The 21169-nt window shown below is 43.1% G+C and overlaps 1 protein-coding gene across 1 annotated transcript in view; it reads left to right on the forward strand.

The window, feature by feature from the left end:
* The window catches only part of SNTG2 (syntrophin gamma 2), a 350315-nt gene extending 329948 nt beyond the window's left edge, over window positions 1-20367 (forward strand). The window contains exon 17 of the mRNA XM_017514037.2: window positions 20102-20367. Coding sequence (XP_017369526.1) covers window positions 20102-20233 — 132 coding nt within the window. The 3' untranslated portion in view covers window positions 20234-20367. The remainder of the gene's footprint in view (window positions 1-20101) is intronic.
* Window positions 20368-21169: the final 802 nt, after the last annotated feature.

Below are 21169 nucleotides of genomic sequence, written 5' to 3' on the forward strand. Positions count from 1 at the left end.
GTAGCTGAGTTGGGGTGGCGTCACTGTCCGGTAGCTGAGTTGGGGTGGCGTCACTGTCCGGTAGCTGAGTTGGGGTGGTGGTACTGTCCGGTAGCTGAGTTGGGGTGGTGGTACTGTCCAGTAGCTGAGTTGGGATGGTATCACAGAGTGGCAGAAATGAGCCCTCACTCAAGTCTCTAATTTTCATTGCTGCTGTTACTGTTGAATCATCTCTACTCTTTGGAATGCCATGATTTCAGTTTTCTCAGATGTAAAACAGTAAGAAATGCATAACATTAATAATTTGAAGAGAAGAAATATAATGCATGTAAGGATTTTATTAACAAGAAAGTTTGTTGTCTGGAATGAAAAAAGAGAACGTGTTCCAGTAGGAAGTCAACTAAAACTTCATGAAAAAAATTAAATTTAGTTTCTTCTTCAGAGGCTTCTTGGACCCAGGAAATAATTCAGGATTCAGCCCAAATTGTAGGCAAATAATGAAAATTCAAAAACAATGGTCAGCCTAGAATCTAGTAACAGGTGTGCAACTGGAACATAAATTTTCTCTCTACAGCCCCCCAGTTTTACCAAAGTTAGATCATAGTAGGCCCAATTTATTTTTTAAATAAGTTTTAGTTTTATTATATTAGGCCTGGCTATTTGCATAAAGTACAGCAAGAATAATGATTGGCCACATAGGTTCCTTCTAAGTTGGTTCTGACAGAATATTTTCTTAGGAAGTTCCAGATGGGACTCTCCAAAGTCTCTTGAGGCTAGGAAGCCAAACCAAGGATTTGCATCAGACTGTGCTGGTAGGATTCTGTGTGAATTGGGTGGATTTCTTCCTTTTCAAGCTCCCAGAGTACCTTGAGGTTCCTAGGCCTGTCTGAAAGTGACATTTACTATACTTACTGCAAGGTTAGAAATCTTGTAAGGGAACCTGGTAAACAAATTACCACACCAGTCTTTCCAAGGGACTTTTCATTGGTCTTATAGAGTCAACGTCAATTCCTCAAAGCAGGCTGGTTATATCTAAAAATATGCCATTTCATTATCAAAGCCTTGATAAAATTACCAGAGCCTCCAATTAAGTCCTATTATTTAAAAAAATCGACTCTTGTTAAACCTGGGGAAATAACTCCATCACCATAAAATAAGAATACTCATGAATAGTTTCTGAATTCTAGAGGAATCAGGTAGAGAGAAAGGTAAATGTTTAAGTTTGCTCACAAAAGTATAGTTTACGCAATTGCTTTAAGCTATAAATAGCTTAAAAGGAAAAACAAGAAAAGACTTTTTTACTCTGTAAACAAAATGCGATTCAGCAATGTTTCCAACAAAAGTCATACAAATTATTTCAGTCCTGTTTCAGCTTATGTGATCAGTTCCTGTTCTGTTTAATGTTGGGTTAGCAATCCTCATGAACCCATCAGTTTTGTGATTGTTTTAAAGCTCTGGAAGTTTTTAACTAGTCTAATAGTATGATCTCTAAACTTATCAGAAACCTTCATTTAAGTGTACTTGTGATCCTTTGTTTATTAATTTTTTTGAGTAAGATTCAAAGTTTTTACTGTAGTCGATTATGCTTTTCTAGAAAAGTTATAGTAAAACACTAATTGCCTGTGGGTGACAAAAGACAGAGTAGCCATGGTTAAAGACTCAATTGACAAAGAAATTTGTTTATTTCTAAGTGACATACAATTAAACATAATCAGAATTATTACTGATAACAGATACCTAGGTATATCAGATTTTTGAAGAAATTTTATATAATTTTGGTACACATATTTATAATATATCCAACAAATATAACAAGTTAAAAACCACTTCTCATGTGATATTGCTTCTCTTATGACTTTTACATACCACATAAGCATAAAATGTCCTTCTTGGACCTGCAGGGGCACTATGTGGGCTTCCAGAGCTCTTAGTCTTCAAAAATTAAAGTCGAAAAGACAATTTAAGAATTTGAAATTTGAGTTTGGAAAGCGTATATCATATATCTAACAGGTTTAACACACTTGAACAAAACAGGAACTCAAGTCACTGAGAAGTAACAGTGATTCATTTAATCCAAGTGATAATCAAAAGGTTTCGAAAGCAAAAACCATTACTCTTTGATAGAGAGGACGTGCAGTTCTCCAAACAATGAACAGATTTCACAAAGGAAGCGTGAGGCCAACAGAATCTGTTACTCTACCCTCCGGCCCTTTTTGCAGTCTACTCTGAAGCTGAATGGAAAATCTTTCATTATCACCTGTTAATACTACATGAAAATCTTGCTCAGACCAACAAGTATCACCTTTGCATTGGTACATTATTAATGCTAAAGCAAATTTTAGTAAAAACTTATAAACAAATCCATTCAACCTCAGTCAACTTTGATATACACGATAAGATTTTCATAAATATTTTATAACCTCTTACACATGTTTTCATTGTCTTGATTTTCTCAACTTTGCATATCCTTCAGTTTATCTTTTTCTTTCTTCTTTTATTCTTTCAATTTAATGCAACCTTAGAATAACCTTTAGAGTAGGCAAAGCCACTTTCCTTTAAGAAAATCTCACCCCCAACTCTTTCTTGAAACCTTCCTTACCAAAAATATATCTTACTTTTCCTATACATTCTGTATAAAGAATTGTTTCTCCTCTTATCTCTAATTTTTGTTACTGCAGATTAGTCAGAATTTTAACTCTTACTAGCCTTAATTTATAGTGTAAACCTAAGAAGCAAGCGATTTTTTTGAACTGTCACTCAGGTACTAACAATTTATGAATATGCATTTTATAATCTTAGAAACATAGGCTTCCTAACAGAACAATGTTTCAATTTGGAATGGGACATTTTTACTAACAGATGTAAATATCATTTGTTTCTCGGAAATAAGAAGGCAAAAGCATATAAGCATAAACTCATATTTAATCATTGCTGCCTTAGTATTATATCCTATTTGGAAATGAATGATATGTTTAATGAATATCATCATTTAATTTAGCCTAGCAAAGCTTTAAGTGTATGGTTACCAAAATTGAGAAGCCTTTTTAAGTGAACGTGTTATAAAACAATTATTATTAAAAGTTCATTTATAAACTTTATTCCATTTACAGCTATTTAATTTATTTATTCATTCTAATTTTTAAGAAAATTTCATGGGATATTAGACAAATCCAGCCATTGTGTCAAGTTGAATTTTCTATTAATAATTTTTATATTACTGTATGTTATGCAGGTATCATAAAAGCAAGAAGCTTAAATACATGCATAATTTACTGATAACTCCAAAGACATAGTTGTTTATATTAAACAAACAATATTAAACTAGTTTTATTTACCAAAATTCTTACTCAAATTTAGATGAAATTGGAAAATATTTAGGTTTACTTATTTAATTTATGAACACCACTTATCTTTAAGTTAGTTTGATACTGTATTAGTCTATTCTTGCATTGCTCTAAAGAAATACATGAGACTGGGTAATTTACAGGGAAAAGAGGTTTACTTAGCTTATGCTTCTGCATGCTGTACAGGAAGGATGATGCTGGCATCTCATCAGCTCATGGGGAGGCGTTAGGAAACTTTTACTCATGGCGGAAGGCGAAGGGGGAGCCAGCACGCTACACGGCCAGAGCCAGAGGAGGGCGGGATGCCACACGCTTTTAAACAACCAGATCTTGCGAGAACTCTGTCATGAGAACAGCACTAGGGGGATGGTGCTGACCACGAGAACCCACCCATGACACAGTCACCTCCCACCAGCCCCACCTCCGGCACTGGGGCTGACAATTCCATGTGAGATTTGGGCAGGGACACAGGCCCAACCACGTCAGGTGCCAGGGAGGTAATATACAAAGGTGGATAGACATGTACATGTGGACAGATACAACATATGACATATATGGACCTGTGTATGTATCTCAACATTTAAAAATTAAGGAATTTAATGAAAAGGAATAGAGCTTTAGACCTGAGAAGAAGCTGTCCACCCACAGCTCTGGGACTCCATGAGGAAAAAGAGCTCCTTTCCAAAACAGAGGAGTTTTATGGAATCAATTCTGGTTTCCTCGAGAGGTCTTAGGGCTGTTAGAAGATTTTTTTAGGTCCTCTCCTGTGGTACTGAAGGGAACAGGAGAAAGAAGGAACAGAAAGAAGTAAATGGAAGGCCAGATCTTAGAGGAGACAGTTGGAGGACCTCTTATTTTCCAAAAGGCTAATAAAGTTTTACATTATTTTTGGCAAAAATTCTGTGAACTAGTGGAGAAACACACAGAATGAGTGCATTCGTTAGCAGGGGTTTAAGAAAAGGGCCTCTGTCACCAAGATGCTTTTAGAGAAAGAACATAAGGCTCAAAATGTGCGTGCTCACACACACACACACACACACACACACAGAGGCACATGTGCACGTGCGCACACACACAGGCACATATGTGCACACACACACAGGCACATGTGCGCGCGCACACACAGAAGCACATGTGTGTGCACACACACACAGGCACATGTGCGCACACACACACAGGCACATGTGCGCGCACACACACACACAGGCACATGTGCACCCACACACACACACACATAGGCACATGTGCACACACACATGCATGCACACACAGACACACACGCTTAATACACAGCTTTAATTAAGGTTACTTAAAAAGATTGCTTTATAAGGTATTAGCTGGGCAATTAACAAACATTCCTGGTTTTTCTTTTTTCTTTTTGGAATTTACATAAAGAGTTTTAGAAGTGGGACGTACTTGTTTATTAGAGGTCTAGGGCAACCATTACGTAAAGCTGTTTGCCTTTGCCTTAATAAAACGTTTCCTTTGTCCCTGAGTAAATTGTTTTATTTAGCTTAAGAAACAAGGCTAAAAAATAAAACAACAAAAAATATCTATCACATTCTAAATATAAACCAAAATTTTAAACCAAAGGGGTATGTGCACAGATGACTCAAAATGAGCACAAACATGCATGAGACCAACGTAAGAAGCCCTTCCTGGCGTTAACCAGGGCCTCCAAAGATGAAGCAAAAGTCTGCCCTTTCAAGATCCAGACCCCTCCAAGGACAGCTTGAGAAAGAAAGTTCCGCTCCATCAGCCCGGATGTGGCCGTATCTGCCAGGGGACACCTTCCAGTCTCACTTAGCTGCCTGTCTGCGCACAAAGGCCAGGTTAAAAGGAACAGCCAGGAAAACGGGAAAACAAAAGCTGTCCATGGGGACAGTGCAGGGAAGAAAATACAATTGCTTTTCTTTCCTCCATGTGTTCTTAGTTCTGACAGTTTCATTATCAACAAAAGTCTGATTAAGAAGAAAATACAGCAGAGAGTTATTAATGAGTGTTGTACCCATCGTGTGGAAGAGGTCTTGGAAGTTTCTCTAACTGGGAGAGGCAGTTAGTTGCTTGGGGACTGTGCTCACATAGTATTTTCACAAAGAACGGCAAATCCTATATAGTGACTAAACAAAGAATAGAGCATTTTCAGGCTTCCAACAGGTGGGAAAATGTGGGGAGTGAATTTATGGGAAGAGTAAAATCTGCTCCTAGAGCCTCTGGTGCCACTGCCACTGGGCAGATAAGCAGGTGTTGTGAGGGGCCTCTCCTCAGGTGGGAAGGGAGGAGAGGAGGCTGGGAAGCTCTGTCTTTGTACACTGCTGTCCTGCCATCAGGCTAGTCGAGGATGGGGCAATGTCCCTGACATTTTCACCTTCTTCAGCTCAACAATTCTCAGTATTTTCTAGAGGAATCTTTTGGTTTTCTTCAGCAGAAAGGATTACACATGGGTCCCCTAAACGGTCAAAAACAATACAAATAGTTTAAACAAATAATTCAAATTAATTCTTATAAATATTTATCTCCTAAGCTAAATGCATCCTCTGAGGAGAGGAATTCCTTGGTGGTGTAAAGAATCTCCATGCTGTTTCAAATCTGATCTCAGCTGATATACTGCCTAGCTGATTCCCTGAATGAGACCACCACAAATACATGATAAGATTTACATCTCCAAGGAACTGGGAAAATCCTGGGAAAGCCTGGAGTTCCTTTTGTAATTTGTGCAGCAAGGTGGAGCAGGCAGTTTTACCATTCACAGGGGTCTCTTGAGAAGTTAAAGGGAAACTCTGAAAAACAAAAATTTAAATTTCTTATTGTCAGATTTCACCTGGGACAGAAAGTATGCCTCCCATTCAGTTAGTCTGGTTCCAAAGCCTGCTTTGCTTTTTAAAATTGTGCATGCAAACATATTAATTTAAGAATTTCAAAAGACTTTCATTGTGGCCATTCTTGTTTTGGGGTCATCTTGAGTCACATTTACATAGGTATTTTCAAGACAGAGCTCCATAAATCCAGCTGGTGTCTCCAATGGGGTGCTCCTTAAAGGAGAACTGTTTTGCTGAGCAATGTCCCATAATTTTAGCAATTCATTTTCAAGTGTGACCAAGGCTGGCATAATCTGTCAGGTCGATAGGAGCACCATTCCTTAGGTTGTCATCAGGGAGTTGTGACTTGTCCTCAGGGTGTCACTAGGGAGTTATGACTTGCCCTCAGGGTATCACCAGGGAGTTATGACTTGCATTCATATGTTTCAGAAGCTCCCATCATCTTGGGGAAGCAGAGTGACCAGTTCTTTACTTACCTTTCCAAAAGCAAGGGTCCCTAAAATGTTCTTCCAGTGTGGGATGCTCTGTGAGACCATGTTGTGTCCTGGACAACATTCTCAAAACCTTTCTAATCCCCTAGAGCACCCATGTGGGCCTGAGCTGCAGCTGTCTCTTCCCTTCAGGGAAGGGAACTCACTGTCATTCAGGTTTCAGTTTGAAATTAACAGAAATTGGTCCCAAATGAAAAGACAGGTCCTAATTACAAACACTAGGAAACAGCTGCAATTTTAAAAACATGCTATGTAATTTTGGGCCAAAAGAAGTGAAACCACTGGTACCAGACTGGAATACTGTGAACCAGACCGTCTGCTGTGAGCTGAGTCCATTGACTTAGTCGTAATAACTTCACAGCTATCTGGGGGGTGGGGAATGTGGGAAACAACTTCTGGGAATGACTTGGAACCAGGATCTGTTGACTTTATTCAAGACCACTTGCTTGGTGGTCTTGATTGCTAAGTTGAGTAAGACAAGCCTTATGAAGCTTGTGGGTCTGAGAGTCCCACCCACTGGAATTCTAGTTCTTGACCTTGTCTGAGGCACACTTTGGAGGATCTTTGTGTGTCCTTGAATGCTCTCAGCATTCCACTTTTGGGCTGTCAGTGGCTCGGTTGATGGTGTGTGACCTCAGCCTCAGCCTGGCATCTCTCTGGCTGTAAAGTCATCATTTTCTTACTTTAAGGAGTCAATGTTTGATAAGTCTGCCAGATACTCAGCTGTCTCAATGGTGCTCAAGAACTTTAAAGTCTCTCATTGCATGCTCGGAACAATGAACACTCCTGGGCAAAGTGCCAGGAAGGCCTGCAGTTCATGCCCTACCGGGGTTTCCAGCTTCATGGCATAACTCAGCCTGGGGCCTGCTCAGCTGCTGCTTCCCTCCAGCTGTTCCCAGGCCATGCACTGCAATGTCTCATCCCCAGGCCTTTGATTCCAGTTCTCAGCTTGTCTTCCTGTGAAGTTGTGTCCTTCCTTTCTACATACATTTGGAAAATATTTATCAAACATTTGCTATGTCCAAAGGTCTCTCTGCTAGTGAGTAAAAGTTATCCCTGTAAATTTTGAGACATTAAGATGAATTGGCTATTCAGAAATTAGGGGAAGAGAGAAATACAAACAGAACTTATTATAATCTTGATGTTGTTGTAAAGGTGCAAGGTCATAGAGGAAGGGGATTCACACCTTAATTCTATCAGACTTTCAAAGAAGAATGGGTGACAATTTTACTGAAACCATTCCAAAAAGATAGAGAAAGAAGGAATTCACTCCAAATCATTGTGCGAAACCAGTATCACCCTAATACCAAAACCAGGAAAAGACGGGGAAAAAAAAAAGAAAACTACAGACCAATATCTCTGATGAACATATATACAGAAATCCTCAAGAAAATACTAGCTCATCAAATCCAACAGCATATCAAAAAGATAATACACCATAACCAAGTGGGTTTCACACTGAGGATGCAGGGATGGTTTAACATATGCAAGTCCATAAATGTGGTACATCACATAAACAATTGAAAACAAAAACTATATTATCATCTCAATAGACTCAGAAAAAGCCTTTGACAAAATCCAGCATCCTTTATGATTAAAACCCTCAGCAAAATTAGCATAGAAGGGAGATAAGGTAATAAACGCCATCTATGAGGAACCCACAGCCAACATCATACTGAATGGGGAGAAGTTGAAAGCATTTTCTCAGAGGACTGGAACAAAACAAGGATGCCCACTCTTACCACTTCTACTCACCATAGTACTGAAGTCCTAGCCAGAGCAATCAGACAAGAGAAAGAAATCAAGGACATCCAGATTTGTAAAGAGGAAGTCAAACTATCGCTGTTTGCAAATGATATTATTGTACATATAAACCGTAAGGACTCTTTCAAAGCTCCTAGATCTGATAAATGAATCATGTAAAGTCTCACAACACAAAAGCAATGTATACAAATGAGTAGCACTGCTATACACCAGTAACGACCAAGCTGAGAATCAAATCAAGAACTCAGTCAATCCCTTTTACAACAGCTGCAAAAAACTAAAATACTTAGGAGTATAGCTAACCAAGGAGGGGAAAGGTCTCTACAAGGGAAACTACAAAACACTGCTGAAAGAAATCACAGATGACACAGAAAAGTGGAAACACATCCCGTGCTTATGAATGGGTAGGATTAGTATTGTGAAAATGACCATACCACCAAAAGCAATCTACAAATTCAGTGCAATCCCCATCAAAATACCATCATCATTGTTCACAGAACTAGAAAAAACAAACCTAAAATTTATATGGAACCAAAAAAGAGTCCACATAGCCAAAGCAAAACTGAGCAAGAAGAACAAATTTGTAGGTATCAAATTACCCGACTTCAAACCAGGGTCTGGATTGAACACGGAGAAACCACATGAGGTGCACTCAGGTTCTGTCCGACGAGCTTAAATAACTCGCTTGTGATTGGGTTTGGCAAAATATTGTAAGATGGACGTTCACACTGGGAGAACTCTGGTCAACACTCCAGTTTCTGAGACAGAAATGCAGCCTTCGAACCCATCTGCTGGGTGACCTTAGAGAGAGGCTGGTGTTTTACTTTTCTTTCAGGTACATCACAGTCATGGTTTACGTCACCACATCAAACAAATCATATTCACATTGCTTTGTTTTCCTATCTTTTTTATTTGGAAGAGACTGTCCCCATAAGCTTTTTGGAGGGAGTAACAACTTAAAATGTCTGTTTAAAAATTTAATGTTTTTAAATTAAAATTTTACAATAACAAAAGAAGTATGCCCATTTAGAAAATCAGATGGCCTCAGTCTCTTGGCCTTGCTATCATCTCCTCATGCCTTCTGCGTTTCAGACACGGCATCCCCCGCCCATGATGCCTCTTAGGATAATTACAGTTTTCTAATATGTGGTGATTCCTCAGAAAATGGGCAGGGAGCAGACTCTGCAGAGGGAGAAGGTGGTTCTTTTTGGAAAGCAGAACTTGGACGTAACCACGTTAGCTCCTGTGGGGCTTTGGTTGAATTAACTTCAAGCCTTTGAAGGAGGAGGGAAAGTGTCGCTGTGTGAACGGAGGTCTGGAAGGAGGTCACCCTGCAACACGGCTGGCCCTGATACCGTGCAGATGTGTTAGAAAAGCTGCCAGATTGTCCATTGATTTATGATTATCCATTGTACTGATCTCTATGGTGCTTCTAGCAGGGGTTTGGCAATTTATAAATCACAGACTTTTCCAGCAAGGACAGATGGATGCCGTTTCTGCACATGTGCTTTGAAATATGAGCACATAGTCCTTTGCTGGCACCGATGACTTGAGTGAAGTCTGAGGTTTTGGCTCAGAGAAGCATGATTAACGTTGATAATGGCAAGGGAACAGTGATTGCAGGAACTGTATTTTCTTAAATGAGAAAATAGAAGTATAAATGCCAACATGCTTCCAAAAAGGATATATGAAGTTTTTTCAGCTGTCATTACTGGAAAAGAAAAAGAAAAGACAGAAAAGCTAACCAGCTATAATGAGTAGCCTTAGGAAAGCAAATGGTGTTTTGAGTGAAGAGGGACATGATTGACTTGAATTGGTGCCTGTCTTTCATGTTTTTGTTAATTATTTGTAAGACAAAGTTATCTGAAAATGTCTTCCCAATTCCTTCATATATTTATTGCCACTTTTACTCTCAGTGTCAGTTTGGAATGAGTAAAATGCGATACCATCTCCTCACGAAATTGACCTTGTTTGGGCAGCAAGTATACGGTCATTTCTCTTTGTCAGAACTTGGAAATTTCCAAATAAAGCATTTACACAAGCAGAAGAAAGCAGGCCGACAGTTCTTTTAATTTCCTTGCTTTCCCTCTCTTAATATATGTCCACCTGACTCCGGAGCTACAGCAAATTGCAAGGACTACGCTTTGTGAAAACAGCGTTCCAAAGAGCAGGCATTCATCTTTAAAATATGTCTCTGGAGGCCCAAGAAGAGGCAAGAGTGATAGATTCAGAGTTCTTTGCAGAAGTCAGGTGCTTTTTAACCTTCTGGCAAGATAATAATGCTGAGTGTTCGTGTAAATAAAATTTATGAAGTTATAATTGCATTACTTGCTGAAGGGGAAAAGGTGGTTTAAACAGCCGAGTCAAAGAAAGAGCCGAGGGGAAGAATCGCAGGAGGTAAACCAAGAAGTCACCTGTAACAGTCACGGAAAGCACGGCCAAGGAAGGCAGAATCTAACGCAGTGAGCCTCAATGGGTAGAAGAAAGAAGCGCTTGACCCAGCAACTTCCAAACAAGATTGGAGGCACAGGGTGTGAACGGGGCAGTTCGCTCTCATCTGCAGACTCAGCGCGTCCAGCCTGGCTAGGCAGCTGGGTGTGTTTCCGCCATCCTGCCTCATTCACACTGTCTACCGTGGCAGCCTGCATCCCACTGCCCTGGGGCGTCTCTGACCTGGCTGTTCCCAGAACGCCAGCCCCACCCTCTCTGCCAGCCCATGTGGCCCTTTCCTCCTCACTGACCTGCCCTCACCATCTCCTGGACTCCTGCAGCCCCTCCCTGCACTCCGTCTTTCCCTCCTGTCTCATGCTGGGCAGCCGTCCTCACCCCACAGACATGATGGGTGTCTCCCAGCCAGCTGGGAGGTCCTGGCCCTGTAGAGTGGCACTGGCAGAGTCCCCTCTCTGACCGTCTCTGCACACCCCCACAGGGCTTCCATGGCTTTGCAACTCACTACACTCCTGCCTTTTTCTGGAACCTCCTCCACCCCCACTATGCCCTACTGTAAAAATCATTTATTCCTCCAAGGTGCAATGAAAATGACAAGTTACAACCAAAGCCGTCTTCTGCTCAGTCCTCCTGGCACCATTATCTTCCTGACTGGTTTGGGGTGCAGGCCTCTCCTCTGCTCTCCTCTGCTCCTTTCAGCTGGGATGCCAACCCCTTGTCTGGGATGCAGGCTCCTGTGCCCCTCAGCTGCTGGCCTGGGATGCAGGCCCCTCTGCCCCTGAGCTCCTGGGCTGGGATACAGGCCCCTCTGCCCCCTGAGCTCCTGGGCTGGGATGCGGGCCCCTCCTGCCCCTGACCTCCTGGTCTGGCATGCGGGCCCCTCTGCCCCTGAGCTCCTGGGCTGGGATGCAGGCCCCTCTGCCTGGAGCTGCTGGGCTGGGATGAGGGCTCCTCTGCCCCTGAGCTCCTGGGCTGGGTGAGGCTGGGCCTGTGTAGGCCTCCCCCAGCAGCTGTGCTCCATGTCAGGGTGGAGCACACAGTTTAGCGACCCTGTGAGTGTAAACTCAGTAGGTCAAGGTAGAGCCTCAGATTCTGCCTGTCCAGCAGGCTCCCAGGAAATGCTGTCTCTGCAGGACTACTCCCCATAAAGCTTATGAGTTTATTACTGGGTGTTTCATAATACGGCGATCTCATAGTGTCAAGGTTCTGAAATCCTCAGTAAGTGAAACAGCAGGTCCCATCGGGCTAAGGATCAGATCCAACTTCAAGTGCCAGGTTTGCAACAAATTGGCCTTGTCACCTTGTACAGGTTATTTAAATCCCTATTTTCTCATTTGAAAAATGAGGATTATATCACCTAAATTTTATTTCATTTTACCTTAACTTTGAGGCTAAAGATGCCTTATTTGACAAAGGTGGTTTGGTGAAGATGGCAATGTCTGTTGGGTGTTGATGTTGTACCAGAAACGTCACCCTTCTCATCGGCCACCTCATTAATCACCACAGCAGCTCTGGGGGGTTCGGTGGGGTCCCTGCTTCACAGACAGAGACATCACCTCTGAGCTGCACACAGTGGCCCAGCGTGTTCCTGTGCTGCATCTGGTTCACACCACCCAGAAATCCACATGGTGTATTTTCAGAAAAGGTTCCAGCCATTATAGGAAACCATTGGGAGCTTGAAACTGGCTGTGGTGGGAGCTGGTACAACAATGAGTAAAGATCAGGCCCCCTCCACCCCCGGGACAACCAGGTCACAGGCACACCCCCCTCCTGCCCACAGAACCAGTGGTTGGAAGGAGCACGACCTGAGCTCCCCGGTGTGTCTTCATTTGTGAAGGCTCCAGCTTCATAGTATAAGCAAAAGGAAGTGCTGGGGCGCTGGCTTGGGCTCGCTGCAGCACTGCAGATGGGGAACTGAGGTCCGGGTGTGGCTGGTCCTCAAGATAGTTGCATTCCATCCTATACTTCTTGGGGTTTTTCTAAGCCAAACTACAAAGCATCCTCACTTCTTGAACAGCCATCTCTTCCAAGTCTTGCTTTGAAGGCCAAGTCCCTATTGCCAACCCTTTGAATTGATGGGGACGCCAGTGGCAGAGGAGTGGCCAGGTGTGACATGCAGCCTGTGTTTGGATTGCTGTGGCCCAGTGGAGGCGGTTCTCGTAAATGCTGGTCGACTTCGCCTTTGCCCCCTTTCCCATAGGGCCCTTTGGTGATGACTGGGAAAACTGAGAACCCAGCATGGCCGCTCATCGGAGGGGCCAGTCATCTCAAGATGCTTTATGACAAGTATCCAGCAGTTTGTGCCCTGAGACGGAAAATGGGAGGTGGAAGGAGGTGCGATTTCCACTGGAGGAGACTGATTGAGGACATGGGGAAATATTCGCATTTATATGCTGATTGAAAGTGTCACACTGGTGATAGGGCACACCTGCGTAAAGGGTGGGAAAGAAAAAAATGTTTTCTCAAGTGATGGGTGACCTCATCATTCACATTTTGACAGCACAGGATACAGCCTCATGGCTTCCTAAAAGTTTTACGTAATTAAGGAAAAATTCAGGGTGTTAACGCATTCAACTGGTGAAGACTGTGCCAAGACGTGGAACATGTTTAAAATCATTGTTTCAGCCACGATTAAGTATTAAAAGACTTTGTAAAAATCTAGGGCATTAGGACAACTATATTGCAGAGGAAGGTGATGGGGCGGTAGGAGTTGGGTGTGGGGGAGGTGGAAGAGCCCCGGGCCGGAGGGCCATGGCGGAGCCGCTCCCTGAGCTCCCTGATGACGCGCTCTCGTCCTCAAAGTGGACAGTTTCCCGCCGGGAGAGCCCCGGACCCGACGGCCATGGCGGAGCCGACCCCTGAGCTCTCTGATGACGCTGTCTTGTCTGCAAAGTGGACAGGTTCCCGCCGGGACAGCCCCGGGCCGGACGGCCACGGCAGAGCGCTCCCTGATGAGGCTCTGTCATCTCTATAAAGTGATAACGTTTCCATGGGGGAGGTGGAAGAGCCCCGGGCGGGCGGACTCAGGGACCGGGTGTCCCGTGGCGGAGCCGCCCCCTGAGCCCCCGATGATCTGTAGTGACAGCGTTTCCGCGGCGGAGGTGGAAGGGCCCGGCCTGAGCTCCCCGAGGCGCCGCTTTCTCCTGTTTCCACCTGAGGGGCGTCGCCGGTTGCGCATGCGTCGGGCTGGAGCGACGCGTGAGAAGAGAAACCCGGCCTCTGCGGCAGATGAAACCTGCTTTTTCAGGGATGGTGAGTGTCTCTGGGCGGACGTGTCGGCCGTGGGGTCTGACAGCCGGCGGAAGCTCTTCCGCTCACACAACCCCGAGCCGACTTCCGGCTTCCGTGGCCTCCGCTTCCTGTGTGAAGCGCCGAATGTGTCCTCAACGTTGACGTGTTGCTCTGAGGCTAAGTAAGCTAACGGGAGCCGGCCCGGCCCAGCGCCGCAAAGCGTTTCACCCGGGTGGTTCTGACTCTTCACCTCAGCGTTGCTGGGTTCGTGCGTTCCCCGTCACCTGCGCGGCCATGCATCTTTCCGTTTTCAAACCTGTTTGTGTGTGGTGGCAAGCACGTGACGTGCGCTTCGCTGTCTTCAGTATCCAGGCGAAGACTTCGGTGGCGTCAGCCCCGCCGGCGTTGCCGAGCCGCTGATCCCGCCGCTTTTCTGCCCCTCACGACGGGAACCGCATGCCTGGAGCGCCAACTCCCGCACCCCCAGCTCCTGCCCGGCAGCTGCGCGCCGCTCTCTCCCTCCGGAGAGACAGTCTCAGCTTCCGTGTGTGAGTGAGAGAATGCAGACCTTGTCCTGCTGTGGCTGGCTCATTTCACTGATCGCCCTGTCTTCCAGCTTCGTTCAGCCATCGCTTCCTGCTGACTGACGTTTCGGCTGTTTCCATGTCCTGGCTATTGTGAGTGGCGGTGTCTGGAACGTGGGGTGCAGGTCTCTCTTGGAGACGCTGATTCCAGTCTCCTTGGATGCATTCCTAGAAGTGGGATTGCTGAATCACCTCGTGGTTGCATTTTAATTTTTTGGAGAAACCCCCATACTGTTCATAGTGGCTGCACCAATTTACCTTTTTCTACCAACAGTGTGCAAGAGTTGCAGCTTCTGCACATCATTGTGAACACGTTATATTCTATACATGTATGTGTTTTCACAGCAGTCATCCTGATGGATGTGAGGTAGTGTCTCTGATTTTGATTTGCATTTCCCTAATGATTTGTGATGGGAACACTTTTTTTTTTTTTGAGACGGAGTTTCGCTCTTGTTACCCAGGCTGGAGTGCAATGGCGCGATCTCAGCTCACCACAACCTCCGCCTCCTGGGTTCGGGCAATTCTCCTGCCTCAGCCTCCTGAGTAGCTGGGATTACAGGCACACGCCACCATGCCCAGCTAATTTTTTGTAGTTTTAGTAGAGGCGGGGTTTCACCATGTTGACCAGGATGGTCTCGATCTCTTGACCTCGTGATCCACCCGCCTCGGCCTCCCAAAGTGCTGGTATTACAGGCTTGAGCCACCGCGCCCAGCCGGGAACACTTTTTCATGTTTGATGGCCACTTGTATGTCATTTTTAGAGAAATGTCTATTCAAGTCTTGAGTATTTTGAAAATCAGGTTGTTTTTTGCTATTGAGTTGTAGGAGTTATTTATATATATTAGTCATTAAACCCTGATTAGATATATGGTTAAGTATTTTCTCTCATGCCATAGGTTGCATTTTCACTCTTTTGATTGTTTCTTCTGTTGTGCAGAAGCTTTTTAGTTTTCGTGATCCCACATGTCTACTTTTGCTGTTCTTGTCTGTGTTGTTGTGTCATATCCATGAAAATTATTGCCAAGATCAATGTAATGAACTTTTTCCCTGTTTTCTTCTAAAATTTTTATAGTTTCAGGTCTTATGTTTAAGTCTTTATTTTGACTTGATTTTTCTGTATGGTACAAGATAGAGGTCCAATTTTATTCATTTGCATCTGAATATCCAGTTTTCACAGCCCTATTTGTTGAAGAGACTGACCTTTCCTCACTGTGTAGCATTGGCCCTGTTGTGGAAAATCACCTGACCACGTAGGTTTGAGTATGTTTCTGGGCTCTCTATTCTGTTCCATTGGTTTATGTGTCTGTGTTTAGTACCACACCGTTTATTACTGTAGCTTTGTAATATGTTTTAGAGTAAGGAAGTGAGTTGCCTCCAACTTTATTCTTTCTCGAGATTGCCCTGGCTATTCAGGATTTTTTGTGGTTTTATATAAATTTTAGGATTTCTTTTTTCTGTCGGTAAAAATGCCATTGAGATTTTGATGGAGATTGCATTGAATCTGTAGATCATTTTGTGTAGTATACACATTTCAACAATATTAAGACTTATAATTCATTAACGTGACATATTTTTCTATTGTGTCTAATTTTTTTCAAGAGTGAATTGTCGTTTTCAGTGTACAAGGCTTTTTGCCTCCTTGGTTAAGTTTATTCTTAAGTATTTTACTTGTTTTGATGCTATTGTAAGTGGGTTTTTTTTTCTTAATGTCTACTTTGGATTGTCTGTTATAATACATAGAAATGCAACTGTTTTTTGTATATACATTTTGTCTTCTGAAAGCTGGCTGAATTTGTTTATTAGTTCTAACTTTTTAGTGGAATCTTTAGGGTTATCTACATAAAAGATTATGTTTCTACAGTGATCGTTTTATGTCTACATTTCTCAATTTTGATATATTTTATTTCTTTTCTTGAGCAATTCCTGTGGCTAGGATGTCTAGCACTGTGTTGAATAGAAGGGGCAAGACTGGGCATAATCTTAGAAAAAAAGACTTCAGCCTCTCACAATGGAATTGATGTTAGTCATGGACTTTTCACATAGGGCCTTTGTTGCATTCAGGTAATTGTATTCTCTTCTTACTTTTTAGTATTTTTATAATGAAAGACTGTTGAGTTTTGTTGAATGTTTTTCCTGAGTCTTAAAATCATGTGATTTTTATCTCTATATCCCTCTTCGTATATGATCCTTTTAATGTGCTGTTGAATTCAGTTGACTAGTAGTGCCTTTGATTGCTTTATTATAAGGGTAATTGTGGCCTTACATGATGGTTTGGAAGTGTTCTGTCCTCTTCAATTTTTGAAAGAGCTTGAGAAAGATTAGTGTTAATTTTTCCTTAAATGTGTGGTAGAATTCCCCAGTGAAGCCATCTGTTCCTCATTTTTCTTTTGTTGGGATGTTTTTGATTACTGATTCACTCTCCTTCCTAATTAGTGGTATCTTTAGATTGTCAATTTCTTCATGATTGACTGGTAGGTTATATGTTTCTAGGAATTTATCCATTTTTTTCTAGGTTCTCTAATTTATTGGTGTATAATCATTCCCAGTAGTCTTATTTTGTTTTTTTACTTCTGTGGTATCATTTATGTCTTCTCTCATTTCTGACTTTGAGTTTTCTCTATTTTTGTCTTAGTTGTATTGAGCTTGAACTTCTATTAAAAAAAAAAAAAAATACCATGCATTGTAGCTGTAAACAACAGACATTTGTTTCTTATACTCTTGGAAGCTGTGAAATCAAAGATCAAGGTGCAGGTAGATTCAGTTCCTGAGGATGGATTTATTTCTGTCTTGAAGATGCTCACCTTTTCCTTTGTCCTCACATGCAGAGCGAGTGAGCTCTCAGGTCTCCTTTCCTCTACTTATAAATACTCTAATTCCAATAGGGGACCCCACCCTCATGCCCTTATATAAATCTAATTATCTCCTAAAGGTCTTACTCCACATATGATTTTATTGTAGTTTAGGACATCAACACATGAACTTTGGGTGAACAAACATCCAGTCCATGTTAGTCTAGCTAAATATCCTTGATCTTTTCAAAAACTAACTCAGTTTTATTGAGTTTTGCTATTATTTTTATGTTCTGTTTCATTTATTTCTGCTCTAATCTTTTTTTATTTTTCTATTAACTTTGGACTTAGTTTGACCTTCTTATCTAGTTTCTTAAGGCATAAAGTTATTTGGTTTGTTTGAAATCTTTTTCAACATAGGTGTTTACCACAATAAACTTCCTTCTTGGTACTGTTTTTGGTTGGGGTCACAAGGAGATTGGGGGGCAGCTCCTAGCCTGCTGGGACCCAACGTACCTCAGTGTTCTTTGTGTGTCCCTGTGTGGGGTGTTCCATGTTAAATTCCTCTTCTGGCAGGCTGGTTTGCTCTCTCTCCACTTGGTGTTAGTGATATCAGAACAAGCTTCAGGTGGTCACACCAAAGTAAGCATCTCAGCCTCCCTTTCCCTGTCATCTGTACCAAGCTCCCACTGGGCTCTGGCTGCTCCACCTGGGTCCTAAACCCATTGCAAGAGAGGAGCAGTTTCTAAAAGAAAGGGGTGCAGAGAGGACCAGGGACAGACTAAGGGGACTTCATACTGTCAGAGGTCGGAAGTCAATTTTGAGATGTCACGTCTTTGGGTTATAAAAAAAAGCGGCTCAGAAAAGCTAAGATGGGTGTTACTGGGGAGGGAGGGCTTCACCTCGTGATGTACGGCCCATACTCCTGCCTGGGGCGGGGTTCTCCACCCCCTCATCTGCCATGTAATGAAAACCCAAGATTCCTGCCTTTCCAGATGCTTAAAGGAGCATGGCCTGTGGCCGGAGTTTGCGTTGCTGTTCTTCCTGAAAATGATTTATCTTTCTGGTGTCATCTCAGCAGTTTAGAATATGCTAGAATTTTGGTGAGATTTAGCAAGTAGGATGTCAATCAATTAACAATCATCTTAAAAAGATTTTGTTGTTCTTCCTTTTACTGAATTTTGCTATGCCAACAAAGAAGAGAGACAACCGTAAAAGATGAACTTAGAGCTTCCTTTCTACCAACACAACAGGGTGGCAGGATGGTGGAGGTTCACATTTTACCTTCAGAAGCAGGAACATGACTTTCCCCAGCCACCGAATAACTTCTAAAAACAGTTTCTTTTTTTTGTTTGTTTTTTTTTGTTTTTGTTTTTGAGATGGAGTCTCTGCTCTGCCACCAGGCTGGAGTGCAGTGGCAGCAATAATCTCGGCTCACTGCAACCCCTGCCTCCCTGGTTTATGCGATTCTCCTTCCTCAGCCTCCCGAGTAGCTGGGACTACAGGCACACACCACCATGCCCAGCTAATTTGTGTATTTTTAGTAGAAACGGGGTTTCACCCTGTTGGCCAGGATGGTCTCGATCTCTTGACCTCATGATCTGCCTGCTTGGCCTCCCAAAGTGCTATGATGACAGGTGTGAGCCACCGCGCCCACCCGTTTCTTAACTTCGATGTCAGCTTTGGGATTAAGTGTGGACTTTTTTTGTTGATTTGACTTGGAGACTTTACGTGAGGAAGTTTGTGGGGAGAAAATGAATCTTTTGTGTGTCATTTTTGCTTTTAAGTAACATTTGGTTTCTGTAACATGAGGAAGTAAGGATCCAGGAGTTTGTTTTAATTATTTTTATTGGTGAGCGGAGGGGAATAACCATCTTCCCGGGAAACTCTCTCCCTGGGGCACCCTTTCCTGTTCTCCCATAACCCTGGGAACAGAGTGGGTCAACAAGGCCCCTCCCAGCTCGCCGCTGTGCTATGCCCAGGGCCTGTTCTGCACCACACAGCATGCCCTGTTCCTCACAAGCGCAGTCTTGGCATGACACCCACACACACCCACACAGCCAGGCACACAGGGCTAAGACGACGGCCAGCTCTGCCAACTCATGCAGCATAGGGATCGGCCGACAGGACCCCGTCACAGAGTCACCACAGGTGCCGGGTGGGTAGGGAAGACTGAGTCCGGCGGATTACTGGGTGTGACTTCATCAAGACCCACCACTGGCTGGGCGCAGTGGCTCACGCCTGTAATCCTAGCACTTTGGGAGGCCAAGGTGGGTGGATCACCTGAGGTCAGGAGTTCAAGACCAGCCTGGCCATCATGGTGAAACCCCATCTTTAAAAAAAAAAAAAAAAGACCCACCACTGATCAATGAGGATGCAAAATAAAGGAAGTATGAGCCCCCGTTAGGTGAAAGAAAATAAGTAAGTTACATTCTCAGCGTTGTAATTAAAACTACCCAGGGTATTTATGTTTATAACGAATTTGGATCATGTTACTCTGCTTTTTACTTTAAACCATACGTTTTTCTTGTGTACTCTTTGTTTTTTGGAGGGACTTTCTTGGAGTTCAGAAGCTTCAAACTTTGTTAAATATTTTTGCAACATGCTCTTCCAACAATAATAATAAACACTGGATCTGATTTTCTCCGACAGGAGCTAGAGTTCCAGGACCTGACCTCTGTTCTGCACTGCATCCATGCCTTCATCGCAGCCAAGGTGGCCTCCGTGGACCCCGGGTTCATGGACAGTCAGAGTCTTGCCAGAAAATACATGCACAGCAACTGAAGGTTGTGTCTGTTGAGTGCTGAAAAATTATTTTCTTAAGAAATGATTCTTTCCTGCACAATATTGCAACTTTGTGTGGTTTTATAATCAGCGTATAGTTGTGATACCAATAAAATGTGCCACTACTTTCCAAAGATGGGTCCGCCTTGTTAAATCCAACATGGGGGACACCTGATCCCCTCTAGCCATGAGTCTCTCCCCTCCACGAGTAGGCCCGGCGTCCCCCACGCAAGGCTGTGGGGCTCAGACTCCAGTTCATCTGACCGGTTCACACCCTTGGCCTGCATCCCAGCAGCGTGAGAACCACCGTGTGGGCATTGCACACGCCGCTTCCCACATTGGTAAAACCCAGATTTGTTTTCGTAAAATATGTCATCGGAAATCCTGAGCAGGTACCACGTTTCTCCTCACGAAGGAAAGGGTCCCCTTTGCACTGGGCTCTCATTTCCTTTTTCCTCCAGAGGGGATCAGAGTGACGGGATTATTTGAGAAACAAGCATTTGTCAAAATATATGGGGCAAGGAAATCAACTTTAATTACTTAATGTTATAACCTTATTACATAGCAATCTTCATACTTATAAATTTATCATACATTGAATAACCTAAACAAATGTGAATTTTAATTATTTTCCTACTTCATCAAATAGAGCATGCAGTTTAGTTTCCCTGTTTTTCATATTTTGTATGACTTCTAAGTAGGGATATTTTTTATTTTTGTTATTAAAGGCAATTGACTGGAGTTGCTTGAATTTTTCTTAGGGGTACAGACTCTAGGTAGAAAAAGGAAGGATTAGGCGCTTGCTTGTCAAGACTGCAAACAAAGGACGGACCTAAAACGGTCAATCTGTGCAGTAGAGGAAAGTAAGGAAATAAACAGATGCCTGCTCCTGCAGTTCTGTGGAAAAGAAAATGCAAGCCAGGCGTGGTGGCTCAT

Source organism: Cebus imitator, unplaced genomic scaffold (genome assembly GCF_001604975.1).
Source record: "Cebus imitator isolate Cc_AM_T3 unplaced genomic scaffold, Cebus_imitator-1.0 Scaffold512, whole genome shotgun sequence".
NCBI classification, from domain to species: Eukaryota; Metazoa; Chordata; class Mammalia; order Primates; family Cebidae; genus Cebus; species Cebus imitator.